The 17,722-nt window shown below is 47.3% G+C and overlaps 1 protein-coding gene across 1 annotated transcript in view; it reads right to left on the bottom strand.

The window, feature by feature from the left end:
- Il31ra (interleukin 31 receptor A) overlaps nucleotides 1-17,722 on the bottom strand; it is a 42,621-nt gene that overhangs the window by 10,054 nt on the left and 14,845 nt on the right. Inside the window, exons 5-9 of the mRNA XM_045139059.1 lie at nucleotides 16,201-16,354; nucleotides 10,784-10,863; nucleotides 7,823-8,039; nucleotides 1,446-1,628; nucleotides 250-351 (exon numbers count right to left, since the gene is read on the bottom strand). Of these exons, the coding sequence (XP_044994994.1) occupies nucleotides 250-351; nucleotides 1,446-1,628; nucleotides 7,823-8,039; nucleotides 10,784-10,863; nucleotides 16,201-16,354 (736 nt within the window). The remainder of the gene's footprint in view (nucleotides 1-249; nucleotides 352-1,445; nucleotides 1,629-7,822; nucleotides 8,040-10,783; nucleotides 10,864-16,200; nucleotides 16,355-17,722) is intronic.

Raw genomic sequence — 17,722 nt, forward strand, 5'->3', positions numbered from 1 at the left:
TGCTTCTTCTTGGGAGTTCTGTCCCAGCAATGAGACATCAGTTGTTACCACCACCCTTGACATTTAGTGCCTTTATAACCTGACGCCAGTTGGGTCAGACATGTATATATATATATACAGCTAGGGTGAGGGTGAAAGTGTGCACAAATGTGCCTTTTGACAACTATGAGTGAGTTGCAGGTGGGCCCAGCCTTGTCTGAGTGTTGGAAGGACCGTAACTCCCTTCCCTCCAGGCTGGTCCAGACATACCAGCTTCCTTGGCATAAGCTTGGATGGAATACGGCTCCCCCATTTTGTCTTGCACTACCGGATACACGGATATGTTATAGCACACGAAAGGCTTTAGCTTATCTGAAACAAACAAAGGAAGAAGCATTGGTGCACAGCATGAAGAGTGGGCGGAATGATGGACTGAGCAGACTAGGACTCATGGAAGATACTCGATCTTCAGTTTCCTCTTCTGGAAACAGTGGCTATGGTGGTTGGATTCAGGTGTCCCCCATGAACTTAGGTGTTCTGAATGCTAGGTTCCCAGCTGATGGAGATTTGGGAATTAATGCCTCCCGGAGGCAGTGTATTGTTGTGGGCGGGCTTATGGGTGTTATAGCCAGGTCCCCATGCACACTCTCCTGTTGCTGTGGTCCACCTTATGTTGGCCGGGGGGTGATGTCCACCCTCTGCTCATGCCATCGTTTTCCCCTGCCATCGTGGAGCTTCCCCTCAAGCCTGTAAGCCAAAATAAATCTCTTTCTCCCAGAAGCTGCTCTTGGTTAGGTGATTTCTACCAGCAATGTGAACCAGACTGCGACAGTGGGCTTGACTGGGTCTGATGACCTCAACTGTCTACTCTTCTTCTAAACTTTTCTAACTAACTCTAAGAACTAAACTGTAGATTACTAGTGAAATTATAGAGCCCATCCAGAAAAAAAAAAAAAAAAAGAAGAAGAAGAAGAAAAATTCCCTCCTCCATCACTGATTTGATCATGTGATTTGGGGATGTGCCAAGTAGACTTAAGCCTTTTGGCAATAACATGTCACTGTGGAGAACGTAAACAGGAATGCAGCATCTCGAGCCCCCTGCCTCCCTTAATGACACTTTTGTGTGTTTAGTGTTGTGTTAGAGGCAGAGCCTCACTAGATAGCCTAGACTGGCCTCAAACTCAAGATGTTCCTACCTCAGCCTCCTGAGTGCCAGGATGGTAGATAGGTGCCACCACATCTGGCTACAGATGCCCATAAGCATTGGCAAGCACCTGGAGTGGTGGGATTTAGCGGGGAAGGCATCACTGACGTATCTTTCATGGGGAAGGAGCTTGGCCCTCAAACAGGCAACCAGAGGGAAGAGGCAGGGCACATCGGACACCGTCTCCAAGATGATCAAGATATCTGGGACCGAAATGAAACCAAATCCCCTGGGCAGAGGGACCCTGCGGGTTGTGAGCTACCTTGGTGGATGGTCCAGTTCCTGACCCGAGACACAGATTCCCAGGAAATGACAGAGAGTTCTGACGCCAAGTCTGGTAGCCACTCGACCATCCAGGAGTCCACGTCTGGCGCAGAGCTTTGCCACGCCACCACGAGCAGGTCCTGGGCATGATAAGCCTGCATGGCCTCAATGCACCGGAAGGCTGAAAGGACAGAAAAGTGCTGCTTCAACGGTCCCCGGCGCGACCAAGCCAACCCAGTTAATACACTGGCACTCGGTCACTTCCAGCCTGTGAAGGGCTCAGGGTCTCCACTGCCATTGTCACCACATCCCTTTTCCTTACCCAAGGGCTGTGATGGTGAACTGCCTTTACCTCCCCAGAGCTGACCTGATCCAGAAGCCAATCTCACGAAAGGGCCACTGACTAACGGAATTTGACTTCCATAGATATCTGCACAAGTAAGAAGAACAAGAGACCCGAGACACGAGTCAGTCTTCCTGCAGATCCAGGAGTGGAGCCTCGTTAAGCCCAAGTGTGCCGGTGCTTTAGGAGTCAACCCAGTTTGTAGCCCTTCAGGCAAAGCCACGTAAGTGCCAACCTGCAAGGTAGCTCTGAGGAAGGACCGAGAAGGCTTGAAGAATGTAGGATGCTCATAGGGGCAAGAACAGGATGAGAGGGACAGAGCTGGAGGCCCTCATTTCCAGGCTCTAGCTTCCTCCTCCCTACCTTCTCCTGCTTACAGCCTGTGCTAGAACGTGGGGAACCCTCCCTTTACTCTTTATATCCTCGACGATTCCTCTCAACAATTCCTCTTACAGTTTGCATTTCACTTGGTTAGGGGAACCATGACGTTAATTTACCCTCCAGCGTTCCCCAGTAGCATCCCACAAGATCCAACTTCCCTGGGCCTTTGTTTTGTTTTGTTTTTTTTTAAATCTCAGGTTAAAGCTATTATGGATTGGGTTGTCCCCTCTACAATGACATTCTCGGTGCTGTGGAATAGGAAATCATGGGGGAAGCAGGACTGCAAAGGTAGTGTGGATGGTGGGCCTTTCACTCAATGTGGCTACTGTTCTTTTTTAAAATTTTGCTTACTTTTATTTATTTGAGAACAACAGACAGAGAGGAAGAGGAAGAGGAAGAGAGAGAGAGAGAGAGAGAGAATGGGCGCACCAGGGCCTCCAGCCACTGCAAATGAACTCCAGACGCGTGCGCCCCCTTGTGCATCTGGCTAACGTGGGGCCTGGGGAACCGAGCCTCGAACCGGGGTCCTTAGGCTTCACAGGCAAGCGCTTAACCGCTAAGCCATCTCTCCAGCCCGTGACTGGTGTTCTTATATGACAAGGGGAAGGTGGGCACGGAGAGGTTTGGGAAGCTAGCCGTGTGAACAGTGAGGCAGCTTACAGTTTACCGGAGCTGCCTCCAGCTCAGGCCACCTAGGGCCACTCGCATCAGGAGAAGGCTGAGATCGTGGAGGGAGCGGGGCCCAGCCGGCAACTTGGTTTTGTACCTCTGACGTCCAGAGCCATGGGACAATAGATTTCTTTTCTTTAATGTCACTCAGTTTATGGAACTTTGTGGAAGCAGCTACGGGACAATAAGATAGCACCTCTAGCCCAGCCTCCTCTTCCGCCTGGCCTGTGTGCTCCTCTTGCCCCTTGGTCTCCGTGGAGTCTCTCTCCATGCGCCACTTGTCCTGATCTGATCAGCAAGCAGTGGTTGCAACCTGATGTCCCTGCTCCTTCCCATCAAGCCTGGAGCTCCGAGGAGCCGGAGCACTCGCTCTGCCGTATAAGTAGGGCCACAGATGCTGAGGAGATCGTGACAGGTGTGGGAAAGGGTCCAGGAAGCCATGGGTGAGAGACGTGTCCAAACCACTAATGTGCTGAACGTAGACTCACCGCCAGCTCCAGGAGCAGAGGGTCCCTAGACGAGGGCTGTGACTACCACTGTCCTGTGACAGACATGGAGACGGCCACTCTGCACTTAGCGAATACTGCCCTCAGTGGCTCTTTCTCCTTTGCCACGTCAGGCTGGGCCCGAAATCTGCCCTGATGCGAGCGCCTTCCTCAGACCCACTCAGCACACGAGTGCCCGAGCTTTGTATGCCCCGCCTCGGGCCACTCCCAGCAGCCGCCCAGTGACTAAGGACTCATTACACCTAAGAAATTCGGGCTGGAGAGATGGCTTAGCGGTTAAGCGCTTGCCTGTGAAGCCTAAGGACCCCGGTTTGAGGCTCGACTCCCCAGGACCCACATTAACCAGATGCACAAGGGGGCGCACGCGTCTGGAGTTCGTTTGCAGTGGCTGGAGGCCCTGGCACACCCATTCTCTCTCTCCCCCTCTTCCTCTGTCTGTTGCTCTCAAATAAATAAATTAAAACCTAAGAAAATTCTAATGCCTTAATCTAAAGAGGAGAACATGGGGACCCAGAGAGGTAAATAACTGGTTCAACATCACACAGACCAGGGACCAAACTTCCAAGTCACTGTGTGTGTGGGCGTGAGTGTGTGGGCGCACGCATGTGTGTGTACATGCACCAGGGTCTTCTGCCACTGCACACTCAAGGCAGATGTGCCACTGTGTGCACCTGCCTTTATGTGGGCACTGGGGTACCAAGCATAGGCCATCACGTTTAATCACCAAGCCATCTCCCCAGCACCACCCCCTCCCATTTCTGCACAAAATCAGCCTAATATGCGAACAAAGAGAGGCAGCTACATTGCAATGTGTGAACAAATAAATGTGTCCATATTTAAAGAAGCTTCATTTTTCAAATAACGTGTCAGACCACAGTTGTCCCACCAGACAGGGACGCTTCCAACACCAAACCGGGAAGAAGAAAAGCAGTTAACATAGTCTGAAAGGGAATTTTGTAGCACTTTTTTAAAAAAAAATTTATTTATTTATTTGAGAGCAACAGAGAGAAAGAGGCAGAGAGAGAGAGAGAGAGAGAGAGGGAAGGAGGGAGCGAGAGAGAGAATGGGCATGCCAGGGCCTCCAGCCACTGCAAATGAACTCCAGACACGTGCACCCCCTTATGCATCTGGCTAATGTGGGTCCTGGGGAATTGAGCCTCGAACCGGGGTCCTTAGGCTTCACAGGCAAGCGCTTAACCGCTAAGCCATCTCTCCAGCCCTTGCAGCACTTTTTAAAAGTTGATCATCCACGTCCAGTAGGAATTCATCACAGTGGCAGTCGTTGACGGGGCTGCAGCTCAGCAGTGGAGAGCCTGTCTAGCACGGGCAGAGTTCCACCTTCACCCCTCCCAAAGCAGTGCTGGCAATTGCAACAACCAGTGCGGGACAAAAACCGCTTTCCACGCAGACTCTCATTCTCCCCACACTCCTACTGCTTTAGCAGGGGGCTGCTAGCTCATTCCACAAGGGTCTGACATTTACAGGGGTTAGCCCAAGGGCATCGATATACTTTATAAGAAGGGCGGAAACTTGAGCTCAAGGCTATTACAGGAGAGCGAAGACCACGCTTCTATCTCTGCTCCTTACAGCCTCCCATCCCGAGGCCATGGCAGGGAACTGACGTCACTATTTGGCAACGTATCTAGTTTACAAGGACTGTATTCCAGTGACACATTAGGTTTCAAGAAGCTTAGTCACTCGGCTGCTGGACAGGCAGGAACCGGGATGCAGGGACTAAGGACTATAACAAATACGACTGAAATAGTACCAAACAGAACTCACAACACAAAAACACGAACATCCATGAGTTCTAAACTGAGGACAAGGGTGGTCAGGCAGAGAAGAACAGAGCTGATTATAAAAACACCTGAACCGGGCTGGGCTAGGCAAGCAGACAGGCAGCAGCCTGGAGACCGCAGCTCCTCACAGCGGTGCCTTTAGACAAGACGTCAAGTGTCCTCTGTGTGTCACCTGCCCTGTGATAGTCCAGGGGTCAGAAATCGGATTTATTTTTTTTGAGGCAAGTCCCACAGACTGGCCTTTTTTTTTTTTTTTTTAAGAGAGAGAATTGGCACACCAGGGCCTTCAGCCACTGAAATCGAACTCCAGACACATGTGCCACCTTGCGTGCATGGTTGACCTTGCGTGCTTGCATCACTGTGTCTGGCTTACACGGGATCTGGAGAGTCGAACATCGGTCCTTAGGCTCGCAGGCAAATGCCTTAACTGCTAAGCCATCAGTGGCTGGAGGCCCTGGTGCACCCATGATGTCTGTCTCTCTCTCTCTCTCTCTCTCTCTCTCTCACTCTCTCAAATAAATATTTAAAAATCCAATATGGTATTTATTCCAAAACATGTAAAATATGAGTATGCTTGGGAGAGTAAGATGTTCAAAACTACTTAATCAGCCAGGCGTGGTAGCACACGCCTTTAATCCCAGCACCTGGGAGGCAGAGGTAGGAGGATCATAGTGAGTTCAAGGCCACCCTGAGACTACATAATGAACTCCAGGTCAGCCTGGGCTAGAGAAAAACCCTACTTCACGGAGAGATGGCTCAGCAGTTAAGGCGTTTGCCTGCAAAGCCTAAGGATCCAGGTTGAATTCCCCAGTACTTACATAAAACCAAATACACAAGGTGGCACATGTGTCTGGAGTTTGTTTGCAGTGACTACAGGCCCTGGCATATCCATTCAATCCCCTCCCCCCCCCAATAATAAAGAAAATATTTTTTAAAATACAAAGAGTCAGGCATGGTGGTGTACACCTTTAATCCCAACCCTAGGGAGGAGGGTTATCGTGAGTTCAAAGCCAGCCTGAGACTACATAGTGAATTCCAGGTCAGCCTGGGCTAGAGGCAGACCATACCTCAAAACCCTCCCCATCTCCCAGCCCCCCCCCAAAAAAAAACATTGAGTGGGGCTAGGGAAAGGGCTCAGTGAGTACGAATGTTTACTGCACACGCATGGAGACCCGAAAGAGCCTGATTCATCCAGAGTTCAATTCTCCCCAGACCCTCTGTAAAACACTGGGTATGGCCGTGCAGGCACGGATGCGTGTAAGTAACACCAGTGCTGTGGGGAGCAGAGGAGACAGCTGTGTGGGGTCTGTGGTCAGCCAGTCTGACCGCAAATGGCAGCTGCAGATTCAACAAGAGACTTCATCCATCTCCAGGAAACAAGCGACACAGTAATAAAGGAGACCCCATGTTCTCCTCTGGCCTCCACAAGAGCAGCCACATACACACACACACACACAATTCACATTCCATATGAATGAACACAGAACTGTTCCTAACTTGGCAATCAGAAGGGAGTAGGAAAGAGGAGCAAACAAGAAAGTGAGTGCCGGGCTGGAGAGATGGCTTAGTGGTTAAGCGCTTGCCTGTGAAGCCTAAGGACCCCGGTTCGAGGCTCGGTTCCCCAGGTCCCACGTTAGCCAGATGCACAAGGGGGCGCATGCGTCTGGAGTTCATTTGCAGAGGCTGGAAGCCCTGGCGCGCCCATTCTCTCTCTCTCCCTCTAGCTGTCTTTCTCTCTGTGTCTGTCGCTCTCAAATAAATAAAAAAAAAATTAAAAAAAAAAAAAAGAAAGTGAGTGCCAAGCCATGGCCTGGATGAGGCCAATGCCATCTTTGAGGAAGGGTTCAGGAGAGGATGCAATCACCAAGGTCAAAGGTATCAAATACATCCAATTTCATGTGGCTCAAGCCAGCTGTCAACCACATCCCATAGACTGGCATGCCTCTACTGCATGATTGATGGAGCCTCTAATTTTTTTTGTTGTTGTTGTTGATATTTATTTATTTATTTGAGAGCGACATGGAGATAAAGAGGCAGATGAGAGAGAGAGAGAGAGAGAGAATGGGAGCACCAGGGCCTCCAGCCACTGCAAACAAACTCCAGATGCGTGTGCCCCCTTGTGCATCTGGCTAACATGGGTCCTGGGGAATCGAGCCTCGAACTGGGGCCCATAGGCTTCACAGGCAAGCACTTAACTGCTAAGCCATCTCTCCAGCCCAGAGCCTCCAATTTTTTTTTTAAATATTTTGTGTTCATTTTTTATTTATTTGAGAGCAACAGACACAGAGAGAAAGACAGATAGAGGGAGAGAGAGAGAATGGGCGCGCCAGGGCCTCCAGCCACTGCAAACAAACTCTAGACGCGTGCGCCCCCTTGTGCATCTGGCTAACGTGGGTCCTGGGGAACCGAGCCTCGAACCAGGGTCCACAGGCTTCACAGGCGAGCGCTTAACCACTAAGCCATCTCTCCAGCCCCAGAGCCTCTAATTTTTAACATAGGCTTTCTTCCAGAGGAACTTTATTTCAAGGGGCTTGTTAGCTACCAGCAGATTCTAAAATGTCCTCACTCTCTCTGCATTTTGAATGAGGAGAAACAACTACCATTGAAAGGCCAAGGACGGTTCCCTGGCCATCCAGATGGACTGAGGACTTAAGTTAAGAGGTCTGTGTCCACTTACGCTGCTCCTGGACAGCTGGAATGCGCAGCTCGGCCTCTGGGGACTTCCCGAGGGCATTGTAAGAAGCCACGTACACCCAGTAGGTCTCGCCTCCCAGATGCAGTTCAAGATGCTGGGTGGTGGTGTTCCTTGTCTCTGTGAGGTTGGTGTTGTTTTCTGGAAAGTACCGTATGTTGTAGCCAAGTGTTTTCTCCAAGACTGGGGCTTCTCTTGCCTTCTGTGTCCAAAGGAAACACAATTTATTGGCAATGTCAAAAGGACAAAGGCACTTACTGGTAGTTGGTGGCGGTGGGATGTGCCCGTAATGTTAGTTATCAGGTGCTAAACCACAACCAGGATATTTACCCTTTAGGGACTATCACATCTGCTGTGTGGTAATATCAACCCTTTAAGCACCAGAAGAGGGAAGCAGCCTAAATGGTGCCTTGGTATAAACCCCTAACATAAGTCCAATTTTTTAATGTATATAATTTTTTTATTTTGGGAGAGGGAAAGAGGGGAGAGAGAGAGGGAGGGAGAGAGAATGGGCGTCCAGCCACTGCAAATGAACTCCAGATGCATGTACCACCACGTACATCTGGCTTACGTGGGTCCTGGGAAATCGAACTGAGGTCCTCTGGCTTTGCAGGCAAGCGCCTTAACTGCTAAGCCGTCTCTCCAGCCCGTCAGTCCAGTTTCATGAGACCAAACCAGGGCGAGCACGCCGCCACCGCCTCCTCCTAGCTGTCTTACTCCGTTACTCTCAGGCCAGGCATTCCCTCTGAACACATCCCAGGTCCAAGAGCCAACAAGGGTTGCGCAGTACCCCTGTGCTTGCCTTCTGCCGGCACACTTCCCCTGTGAGGACAGTGTCAGTTGCCCTAACCATGCGCCCAGCCAGAAGGGCAGATGCACGCGGGGCTGGCCCCCTTGGTGAGAAGCCTGAAGTGGAACCCCAGAAGCTGCAGGCCAGCCTCTTACAAAGAGGTTCAGCCTTGAAGTCTGACCTACTAGCCCATGTTTTGCCTAGGAGTCAGCATGCTCAGTACTTCTTGGGAATTGTAGAGAGTCTCAGTCTTTCAATTTTTATCACTGATCATCTAGAAGGAGCAGAATGACTAGATGTGGCCAGACATGGCTTGAGAAGCCACTCTGGTCCACTGCTAATCCCATCCAGCAATTTTCATTACACTGACCACAGCAATAAAAGGCTAGCTAAAACCTCTCCAGTGATGAGGAGACTTGTGTCCCTTAAAGTAATTTGTCTTCTCATTATTCTCCTTCCTCCCTCCCCCCACTTACTTAGTGGATAATTCATATTTTAATTTTTTTGTTTATTTTTAATTATTTATTTGAGAGTGACAGGCAGAGAGAGAGAGAGAGAGAGAGAGAGAGAATGGACGTGCCAGGGCCCCAGCCACTGCAAATGAACTCCAGATGTGTGTACCCCCTTGTGCATCTGGCTAACATGGGTCCTGGAGAATTGAGCCTCAAACCGGGGTCCTTAGGCTTCACAGGCAAGGGCTTACCCACTAAGCCATCTCTCTAGCCCTACTTCACATTTTATAAAATTTAGCTTGTTTGTTGTTTTTAGTGCTGGGGGTCTCCCACTAAGCTACATCCTCAACCTATAAAATGTACTGTTTAAATGGACATAATTCACTGACTTTTCAAGAGAGGCAGACTCATAAAACTTTTATCACTATCAGATTTTAGAGCCTTTTAGTACACTGTTTGTTAAATAACTTTGTTCTTACAAAACCCTCTCCTACTGAAGCAGAAGGAACACCAGTCCCTGCCACCCACTTCTCAGGCTGGCCTCCACGACCCCTTGCTGCGCATAGCGAAGGCCATGTGTGACATCATTTCCTTTCCCCTCCCAGAAACATGTCCACAGAGTCCTTGGTTTCAACGCCTCATAACTGACACATCAGAGGCTGTGCTTTCTCAGGCTGGGCCTTTCAAGCTGAAGGTATCCTCAGCTGCCCGGGTGTGGGGACAAGGACAAAGCAGAGGAGGTGCCAACCCTGTGAGAACTGGCCTGGGATATCACTTGGTAAGCCAGCCCGGGTGCTTTCTCCATGTTCACATGGATTTGACTTGCCTAAACCTCAGCACCCATAAGATATCAGGAGTACTTCCTGACAACTCTGGAGACATACTAAAGAGTTTTGATAGGTTACTCCTATCTACGTTTTCTTCTCGATTTTCCATCTTTGCTCTCCTATTTCCTCCTAGTTCTGTTTCCCTCTTCCTTTCCTGTTTCTCTCTGTGCCGTATTTTTCTATTCTTTCCTCTCTCTGTGTTCTTATCAACTCCTCCTCTCCGGTCTTCCCTGTATCACCTCCCTACCTTCCTCCTCCTCACCCCTCATTTCTAAGCTTCCACCCTAGATGGAATCCCTGCCTAGCACATGGGAAAATCTCCTTCCCAGCATCCACCACACTTGCCTGCAATCCCAGCATGGAGGCGGTGGAGGCAGGAGGATTAGAAGTCAAGGTCATCTTCACCTACGAAGCAAGTTTGGGGCCAGCCTAGACGGTATGAGAGCCTATCTCCACCCCGGGACAGGACCATTTGGCATCTTTTCTCCTTTGTACGCACTATCCTGAACTCAAAAGGGACCCGGGAGTCGGGTGTGTTGGCAGTGCCCCGAGGAAACCCCAGTGAAGCTGATCACACCTGGCTGCTTCTCGGTTGTGAGGATGGGGCTATAGAGTCAACTTCCTGTTCCAGGGGAGGCCAGCCAAGGGTGGCTTCTCCAGGTCACTGTGTTTTCTCTCACCCTGACCAAACTGCCCCCAACGTCAAGGTTTCAGATCAGAGAGAGGGGCCCAGGTCTGCAATGTCCACTCGGGCTGCCTGAGCTATGCAACCACGGTGAGGGAGACACAGGAGGAGAAATGGCAAGAGTCGCATGGTGCTTAGAAGGGAAGGGATCGCAGAGTGTGGACAGGAGAAAGATAAGCAAAGGGAGGCCACCTTCCACAGCAACCACACTGTTCTCCTTCCGTCCTCCTCTGCGGCACTCAAGATTCTCCACAGATCCAGGCCACATGGAACTGAAAGGAACAAAGAGGAGGGTGCTCAAGTCACACAGAAGCTGGTAACCCTGTCTAGAAAATGCTCTTGGGGGCTGGGGAGATGGATCCGTGGTTTAAGGCACTTTTCTGCAAAGCCTAACGACCTGGGCTCCATTCCCCAGTACCACATAAAGCCAGATGCGCAAAGTGATGCATGTATCTGGAGTTCGTTTGCAGTGGCTGGAAACTCTGGTGAGCCTATTCTCAGTCTCTCTTCTATCTGTTCTTACAAATAAATAAATTTAAAAAAAAATTTTAAGACAGAGGGGAGGCAAAATAGCCATGGAGGTCTTTATTTTGTGGTGGAAAGATTGCCATCAACCAAACTTAAAATTGTTCCTAAGTCTGATACTTAAGCTATGGCAAAAAGAAATAAAACAAACCCCATTGTAATACAATTAGCCACCAAACCTGGTTGGAAATGCTACCATATGTCCTGAGTTATAACATTTTGTACATTAAAACTGGGGTGGACACATTCAACTGATAATCAGACTATGCATATATAATTCCTCCATGTCTGCTTCTAAGAAGATGAAACCGCATACTTATAAAATACAAGGAAAATTATCTAGGAAAGGAACAGGGAAATAGCTTTCACTGTGTCCATCTATGAACTCCAGTCTCATTGCTGGTTTTGCCAGCAGGGTAAGTAAAAAGAATCATATAGCCCAGGAGGCTCCATGCCTCTAACTCCAGGATTCAGCAGACTGAGGCAGAAGGATCTCAGGTTTGAAGTCAGGCCCAGGCTCCACTGCAAGACTCTGACTCATAATAAATAAGGGTTAAGGCAATAGCAATGGTTCAATCTTTAGTACCTCAAAAGAACACCACACTGATGGGCTGGAGAAATGGCTTAGTGGTTAAGGCACTTGGCTGTGAAGTCCAAGGACCCAGGTTTGGTTCTTCAGTACCCACATAAGCCAGATGCACAAGGTGGCATATGCATCTAGAATTCGTTTGCAGTGGCTAAAGGCCCTGGAGTGCCCATTCTCTTTCTCCCCCCTCCCTCCCTCTTTCCCTCTCCCCTCCCTCTCTCCCTCCCTTCCTCCCTCCTTCCCCCCCCCCTCTCTCCTTCTCTCTCCCAAATAATAATAATAAAAAGACCACCACACTATTGGACATGGTGGCACACACCTTTAATCTCAGCACTTGGGAAGCAGAAATAGGAGGACTGCTATAAGTTCAAAGCCACTCCGAGACTACATAATGAATTCCAGGTCAGCCTGGGCTAGAGCAAAACCCTACATCATAAAACAAACAAACAACAACAACAACAACAAAAAAAAAACTGAGTTGTATACCTCTCATGGCCTAATAAGAAACCTAGAAACTCATATGAAGAGATAATTGTTTTCTGGCTCTCAACACTGCACTCAGAAATGGAATTTATCATGTGGATTCTCTTACCCAGGACACAGGGTAAGGTAAGACCACTGTTTGCAAGCCCAAGTGAGCAGAAACACTGACATATCACATGTGCTGTTTATATGGCTGCCTTATATAAAACTTAAGACTGAGTTCTGACTCTGCTTTTTCCAATACATACATTTTAAGACAATATGATCCAAGTACATGGGGTTCTGATGATCTGACCACAGAGGGACAAACTGTATAAGAAGGAGTCTATATCTGTCTTGTTTTCTCAAAGATGTCTCAAGCAAGTTTTGGCAAGGGGTAGGTTATCGATGATCTATATAGCTGAGTGTTCTGACATGCCTCTGGAATGTTCAAGTGTTGAAGAATGACTCACACACTTCCGTCAGGAGAGGAAGGCAGAGAACTCTGAAGGCGTGTTCAAGGAGGCCAGGAGCCTGTCATTGAACAAGGGCGAAAATGTCTGTAACTGAAGAGCTGCGGTTGTCGCTCTCAGAGTCCTTTTTCAAGGTATTTGTGTGGCTGGGGATAATACAATAAAAATAAAGTAAAATTTGTATATAAATAAAATTTGTAAGGCATGGGCCCCACCACTAAAGCCAAGATCTAAACTATTCTAGTACTGAAAAAAAAAAAAAGTGAACCAGTTGTGGTGGTGTACGCCTTTAATCCCAGCACTCGGGAGGCAGAGGTAAGAGTTTGAGGCCAGTCTGAAACTACCTAGTGAATTCTAGGTCAGCCTGGGCTACAGCAAGACCCTTCCTTGGGGAAAAAAAAAAAAATCAAGTATCTTTTTAACTTTATGGGATTTGGTATATTAGTGAAATTGTTAAACTTCAATTAAATGTAAGCTTAAAATGTAGAAAAACACACCAAAGGGCAATGAACTAAATAACTTGCTTTGGCATGGATAGAGAGTCAGTCATATTTCCACAATTCTTATTATAGAGGCCATAAAGTATGAGAAATAGAGTAGAGCTCTCAGGCTCTCCCAGTGAGATCTATTATAACTTCATTTCAGCTTATTATGAGGAGATTGGCGCTGCTTAGGTACCACATGTGACTTTATCTGAATTCCACTGAGGTGTTGTCTGCAAAGCTCTGCCAGGGCTTTTCGGATTGCCCAACAGTCTCCCTTGAACGGGGAGATGGAACAGCCTGTACTCAAGTTTGTCAGACAGGAAGCAGAAGGCTGGTTTCAGCCTGTCTAAAGGCAGTGAGACGCAAGTCAAGGAAAAGGTCTCAGAGGCGGCTGGAACAGAGGGTTGCGATATGAGCTTCAGGTAACCCACAGTGCTACAGGCACTCCACCCTGTCTCTCACTCATTATTTAACTTATTATGGTTATGCAGTAACTCAAATGCAGGGACAGTAATATTGAGTCTGAAAACAGTAATTTTAAAGGCATGGTCATACTCCCGGTCATTGTGGTCCTGTGGAAAGAATGCCCAGTTGTCCCAGTGGAGCCTTCCCAACAGATGTAGCTTTCAATGAAACACCTGCCTGATGAGTGTGTAAATCTTCTGCAAGTGTTATAAGCCAGCTTTCCACTGGCTATGAGTTGATGATGGATTTGCAGGTTAATCAAAGGAGGTAGGAGTGGTGTTTGTGATCAAAACAAAACTGAATTTTGTAAACAAAACTAAATTTTGTAAATAAGCTAAAAGATCTAAGTCTGTATGTCCATCAATTTCCAGTAACAATCTGAAAATCTATTAGGATAGGGTCCCCTCAACCACCTACCCTCAGACACATATCGGTGCCCTTACTAGAGATCAACCATGACAATAGCTAACCTTTAGTAAGCATCACTACACTAAGTATTTTACCTGTATTATTTCATTTAATCTCCATGCTCCTATAAATAAACAATATTAGTATCTCCACTTCTGAAACAGAGAAATAAGCAATTGCCCAATAACAAGCTTTTAAGTAATAAAGCCATTTCATCAAATTATGTATGCATCATAGAGTGACTAGATATTTGAATGCTTTAATGTAGGTAAATAGCCCTAATAATTAGTTACTAGATTGAAATTTTAAAACATAGTAGTATCTCACATTTGCCTTATAATTTTTCAAATAACTGTAAGGTTTGAGATGGCATACTTTAAATAACTAGCATCATATGCTGAAAAAGTGATGGTTTATGAATTGTAAAATAAGAAATTAGGAATTTCTGGAGCTTGAGGATCAATTTTCTGTAATAGCCAGAGGGAAAAAAAAGAAGAAAAACAAAAGCTAATGTTGTCTAGAGTGCTATTTTAATAAATAAGTGTTGTACGTGTGTTAGGCAGCAAATGGTGGTTTTTTGCTAATTAATCGTTTTTAAAAATTTATTTTCATTTTTGTTTCTACTAATGAATCTTAACTGAGATAGCTGAAGTAATTATCAGGTGAAAAAGTAAACTCAAGGCTGGAGAGATGGCTTAGTGGTTAAGCACTTGCCTGTGAAGCCTAAGGACCCCGGTTCAAGGCTCGATTCCCCAGGACCCACGTTAGCCAGATGCACAAGGGGGCGCATGCATCCGTAGTTCATTTGCAGCGGCTGGAAGCCCTGGCGTGCCCATTTTCTCCCTCTCTCTCTCTCTCTCTCTCTACCTCTTTCTCTGTTACTCTCAAATAAATAAAGAAAAATGAACACAAATTTTTTTAAAAAAACTAAACTCAATTGTTTATAGCAAAAAAAACTGAAGAAAATGGTATGATGGAGTAGCTGGACTGAGGGACTTGAGACCCTGAGCCATAATGGCCCCAGTTAAGAAAAGTGGCAGCCACTGCACAGGGAGGGGGCTGGACAAAACACACCTGCACCACGGTAGTGTTTAATCACTGAATTGCTTGGTGGAAGTTGAAGCAGGATACTTTGCATAACGAGTTTCATCCTCGTGTTTTAACAGGGGAGGCTCAGCTCAAATGCAGGTGACACTGACTATTTCAATGCTGGCATCATTACCAGATTTCTACTGTGAAACTTATGTGCTGTTTGATAATTTGTCAACTCTATTTGCATTGACTAAGACTATAGAATGTCAATGTATAACAACTGTATGCAAATTTTAATCTAAAGTTTACATTCAGTCCATATCTTGACTAGTGTTCTTAACATGCATTTTAAAATCATTTATTTATTATGTATTTGAGAGAGAGAGAGAGAGAGAGAAAGAGACAGACAGACAGACAGGCAGGCAGGCAGATAGGATGGGAGAACCAAGGCCTCTACCCACTGCACACGAACTTGAGACTCATGCACCACCTTGTGCATGTGGCTTTACGTGGGAACTGGGGATCAAACCTGGGTCCTTTGGCTTTGCAGATAAGCACTTTAACTACTGAGCCATATCTCCAGCCCTTAAACATACATATTCTTTTCTTCTCTTTTTTTTTTTTTTCTGAGGTAGGGTCTTGCTCTAGTCCAAGCTGACCTGAAATTCACTATGTAGTCACAGGGTGGCCTTCAACTCACAGCGATCCTCCTATCTCGTCCTCCTGAGTACTGGGATTAAAGGCATGTGCTACCACGCCCAGCCTACATACATTTTTATCTCATTAAAATTTATATCATCTTTATCCTGTGCCAAGCACATGATGCTTTTGTGTTTTCTGTGGCCTTTTCCCCACATTCTAAAGCATGGCATACAAAAACTGAATCTCTCATGAGAAGGGCCCTGGAGGCTATAGCCCAATTCCCCAGCATCCACCAAGTGGAAGTATGGATTAAACAAGAACAGTTCCAGTGGTGCATTCAACATTCAGAATGCACCAGACTGCTTCCTAAATCTAACTCAGAGGCTGGACATATACACGCAGGTACCCAAGGCCTTGGGATCCCAGAATTCCATGAATCCCAAGCCTGGTACTTGCCAAAAATTCCCAGGGCTGGGCCTAGGTAGCCCAACACCACAACAAGCAGACAAGGAATTGTAAGGAACAGCTTGCCTTCCTCCTCAGTCATTCCGGTTTTCTCTTCACTCCAGTTGCTCCAGAAGTTTGACTCAATGGTCCTACATCGCAGGGCTAGGACATACTCTGTGAAAGCCCGTAGCCCTGTGAGGTTGTAGGCGAAGCCAGCACTCTGGAAGTTGACTTCCATCTACAAGACAGAAATAACTCTGAGCTGCTTGAATATATTTAAATTATATCATTTTCATAAGTAAACCTCCAAAGGCGCCTGGGACGATCTGTACCTAAGTAGTAGTGATGGATAACCTACCCTGAACCACTACCTTCCTGCCCACTGCCTACCTGGAAGCTTATTGACCAGAGATTCCAGCGCTTGCTAGAAGGTACAAGGCAGAACTCGTGACCCAGGGCCACCTGGTTCTCAGAGGTGGCTCTGAGTCACAGAGATACAGCCTTACAGAACTTGGGGGTAGGAAGACCAATAACTTAAAGACATCGAGATCACTCCTTATGTCATATATGACCTTGAACAACCTTAGCATTTGTGATCAGCAGAACTGGGACCAGAACACAGATTTCTGCCCTCCTGACCTCTTTCCTTTTATCCAAATCTTCCCCTTCCAACTGTTGTGTGTTGGTTGGATGATCATTCAAGCTACCAAAAGATGCCACAGCCTGGCTGTGTAAATTCATTCTGGTGCTCTCTTGGGAAGAAGAAAAGCCAACAAATCTTCTCTCAGTATCAAAATGTAGTAAAATGAGGATGCTGCTTTAGAGAAACTCTAAAGTCTCTTCTGGAACTGAAGAGAAACATGAAATTCAACGATTCATTTCTGATCCCAGTCACGTTGCTACAATAACACTGGTTAGATGTTGGTTTAGGAAACATATTGAGATCATTCATGTAAATGAGCTGCTGGAGGAAGATGTCCCTCTTGTTAGCAGGCACACAAACATAGGTCCAAGGTGCTCTGCAGGAGATGGAAGTCCAGAAATTCCTCACACACGGAGAGCAGCTGTGCAAACAAGTGCTTCATTACAGACCCAGGCCTAAGGGAAGTTGGGCAAAAGGACCAAGTACGCCTGTGGCAGAGAGCTGAGCCTCCACGAGAGAGGAGGGCGCTGCTGAACACCCAGGCCAGTGAGATGGAGGCGGAAGAAGCAGGCAGAGGGCAGAGCCATGAAAGGCTCACTGTCAAAGGCAGGTAACTGAGCGTCTCCTCCAAACAGCCCAGGAAATGCTGAGACAACAGTCCAAGGTCATGGGGAGCAAAACCTGGGACAATCTATCACTACTTATAAGATCCAACTGGAGGCTAGAGAGCTTGCTTGGTGGTTAAGGCACTTGCCTGCAAAGTTGGACCCGGGTTCAATTCCCCAGTACCCAAGTAAAAGCCAGATGCAAAAGGTATGTATCTGGAGTTCATTCCTTGCAGTGGCTAGAGGCCCTGATGCACCCTTTCTTTCTCTCTCTCTCTCTCTCTCTCTCTCATAAATAAAATAAAAATGTTTAAAGAGATCTAATTGGAAGAGGAGTTAGATCATAAGGAGAGACCCA

The sequence above is a fragment of the Jaculus jaculus genome, chromosome 20 (genome assembly GCF_020740685.1).
Source record: "Jaculus jaculus isolate mJacJac1 chromosome 20, mJacJac1.mat.Y.cur, whole genome shotgun sequence".
Lineage (NCBI taxonomy): Eukaryota > Metazoa > Chordata > Mammalia > Rodentia > Dipodidae > Jaculus > Jaculus jaculus.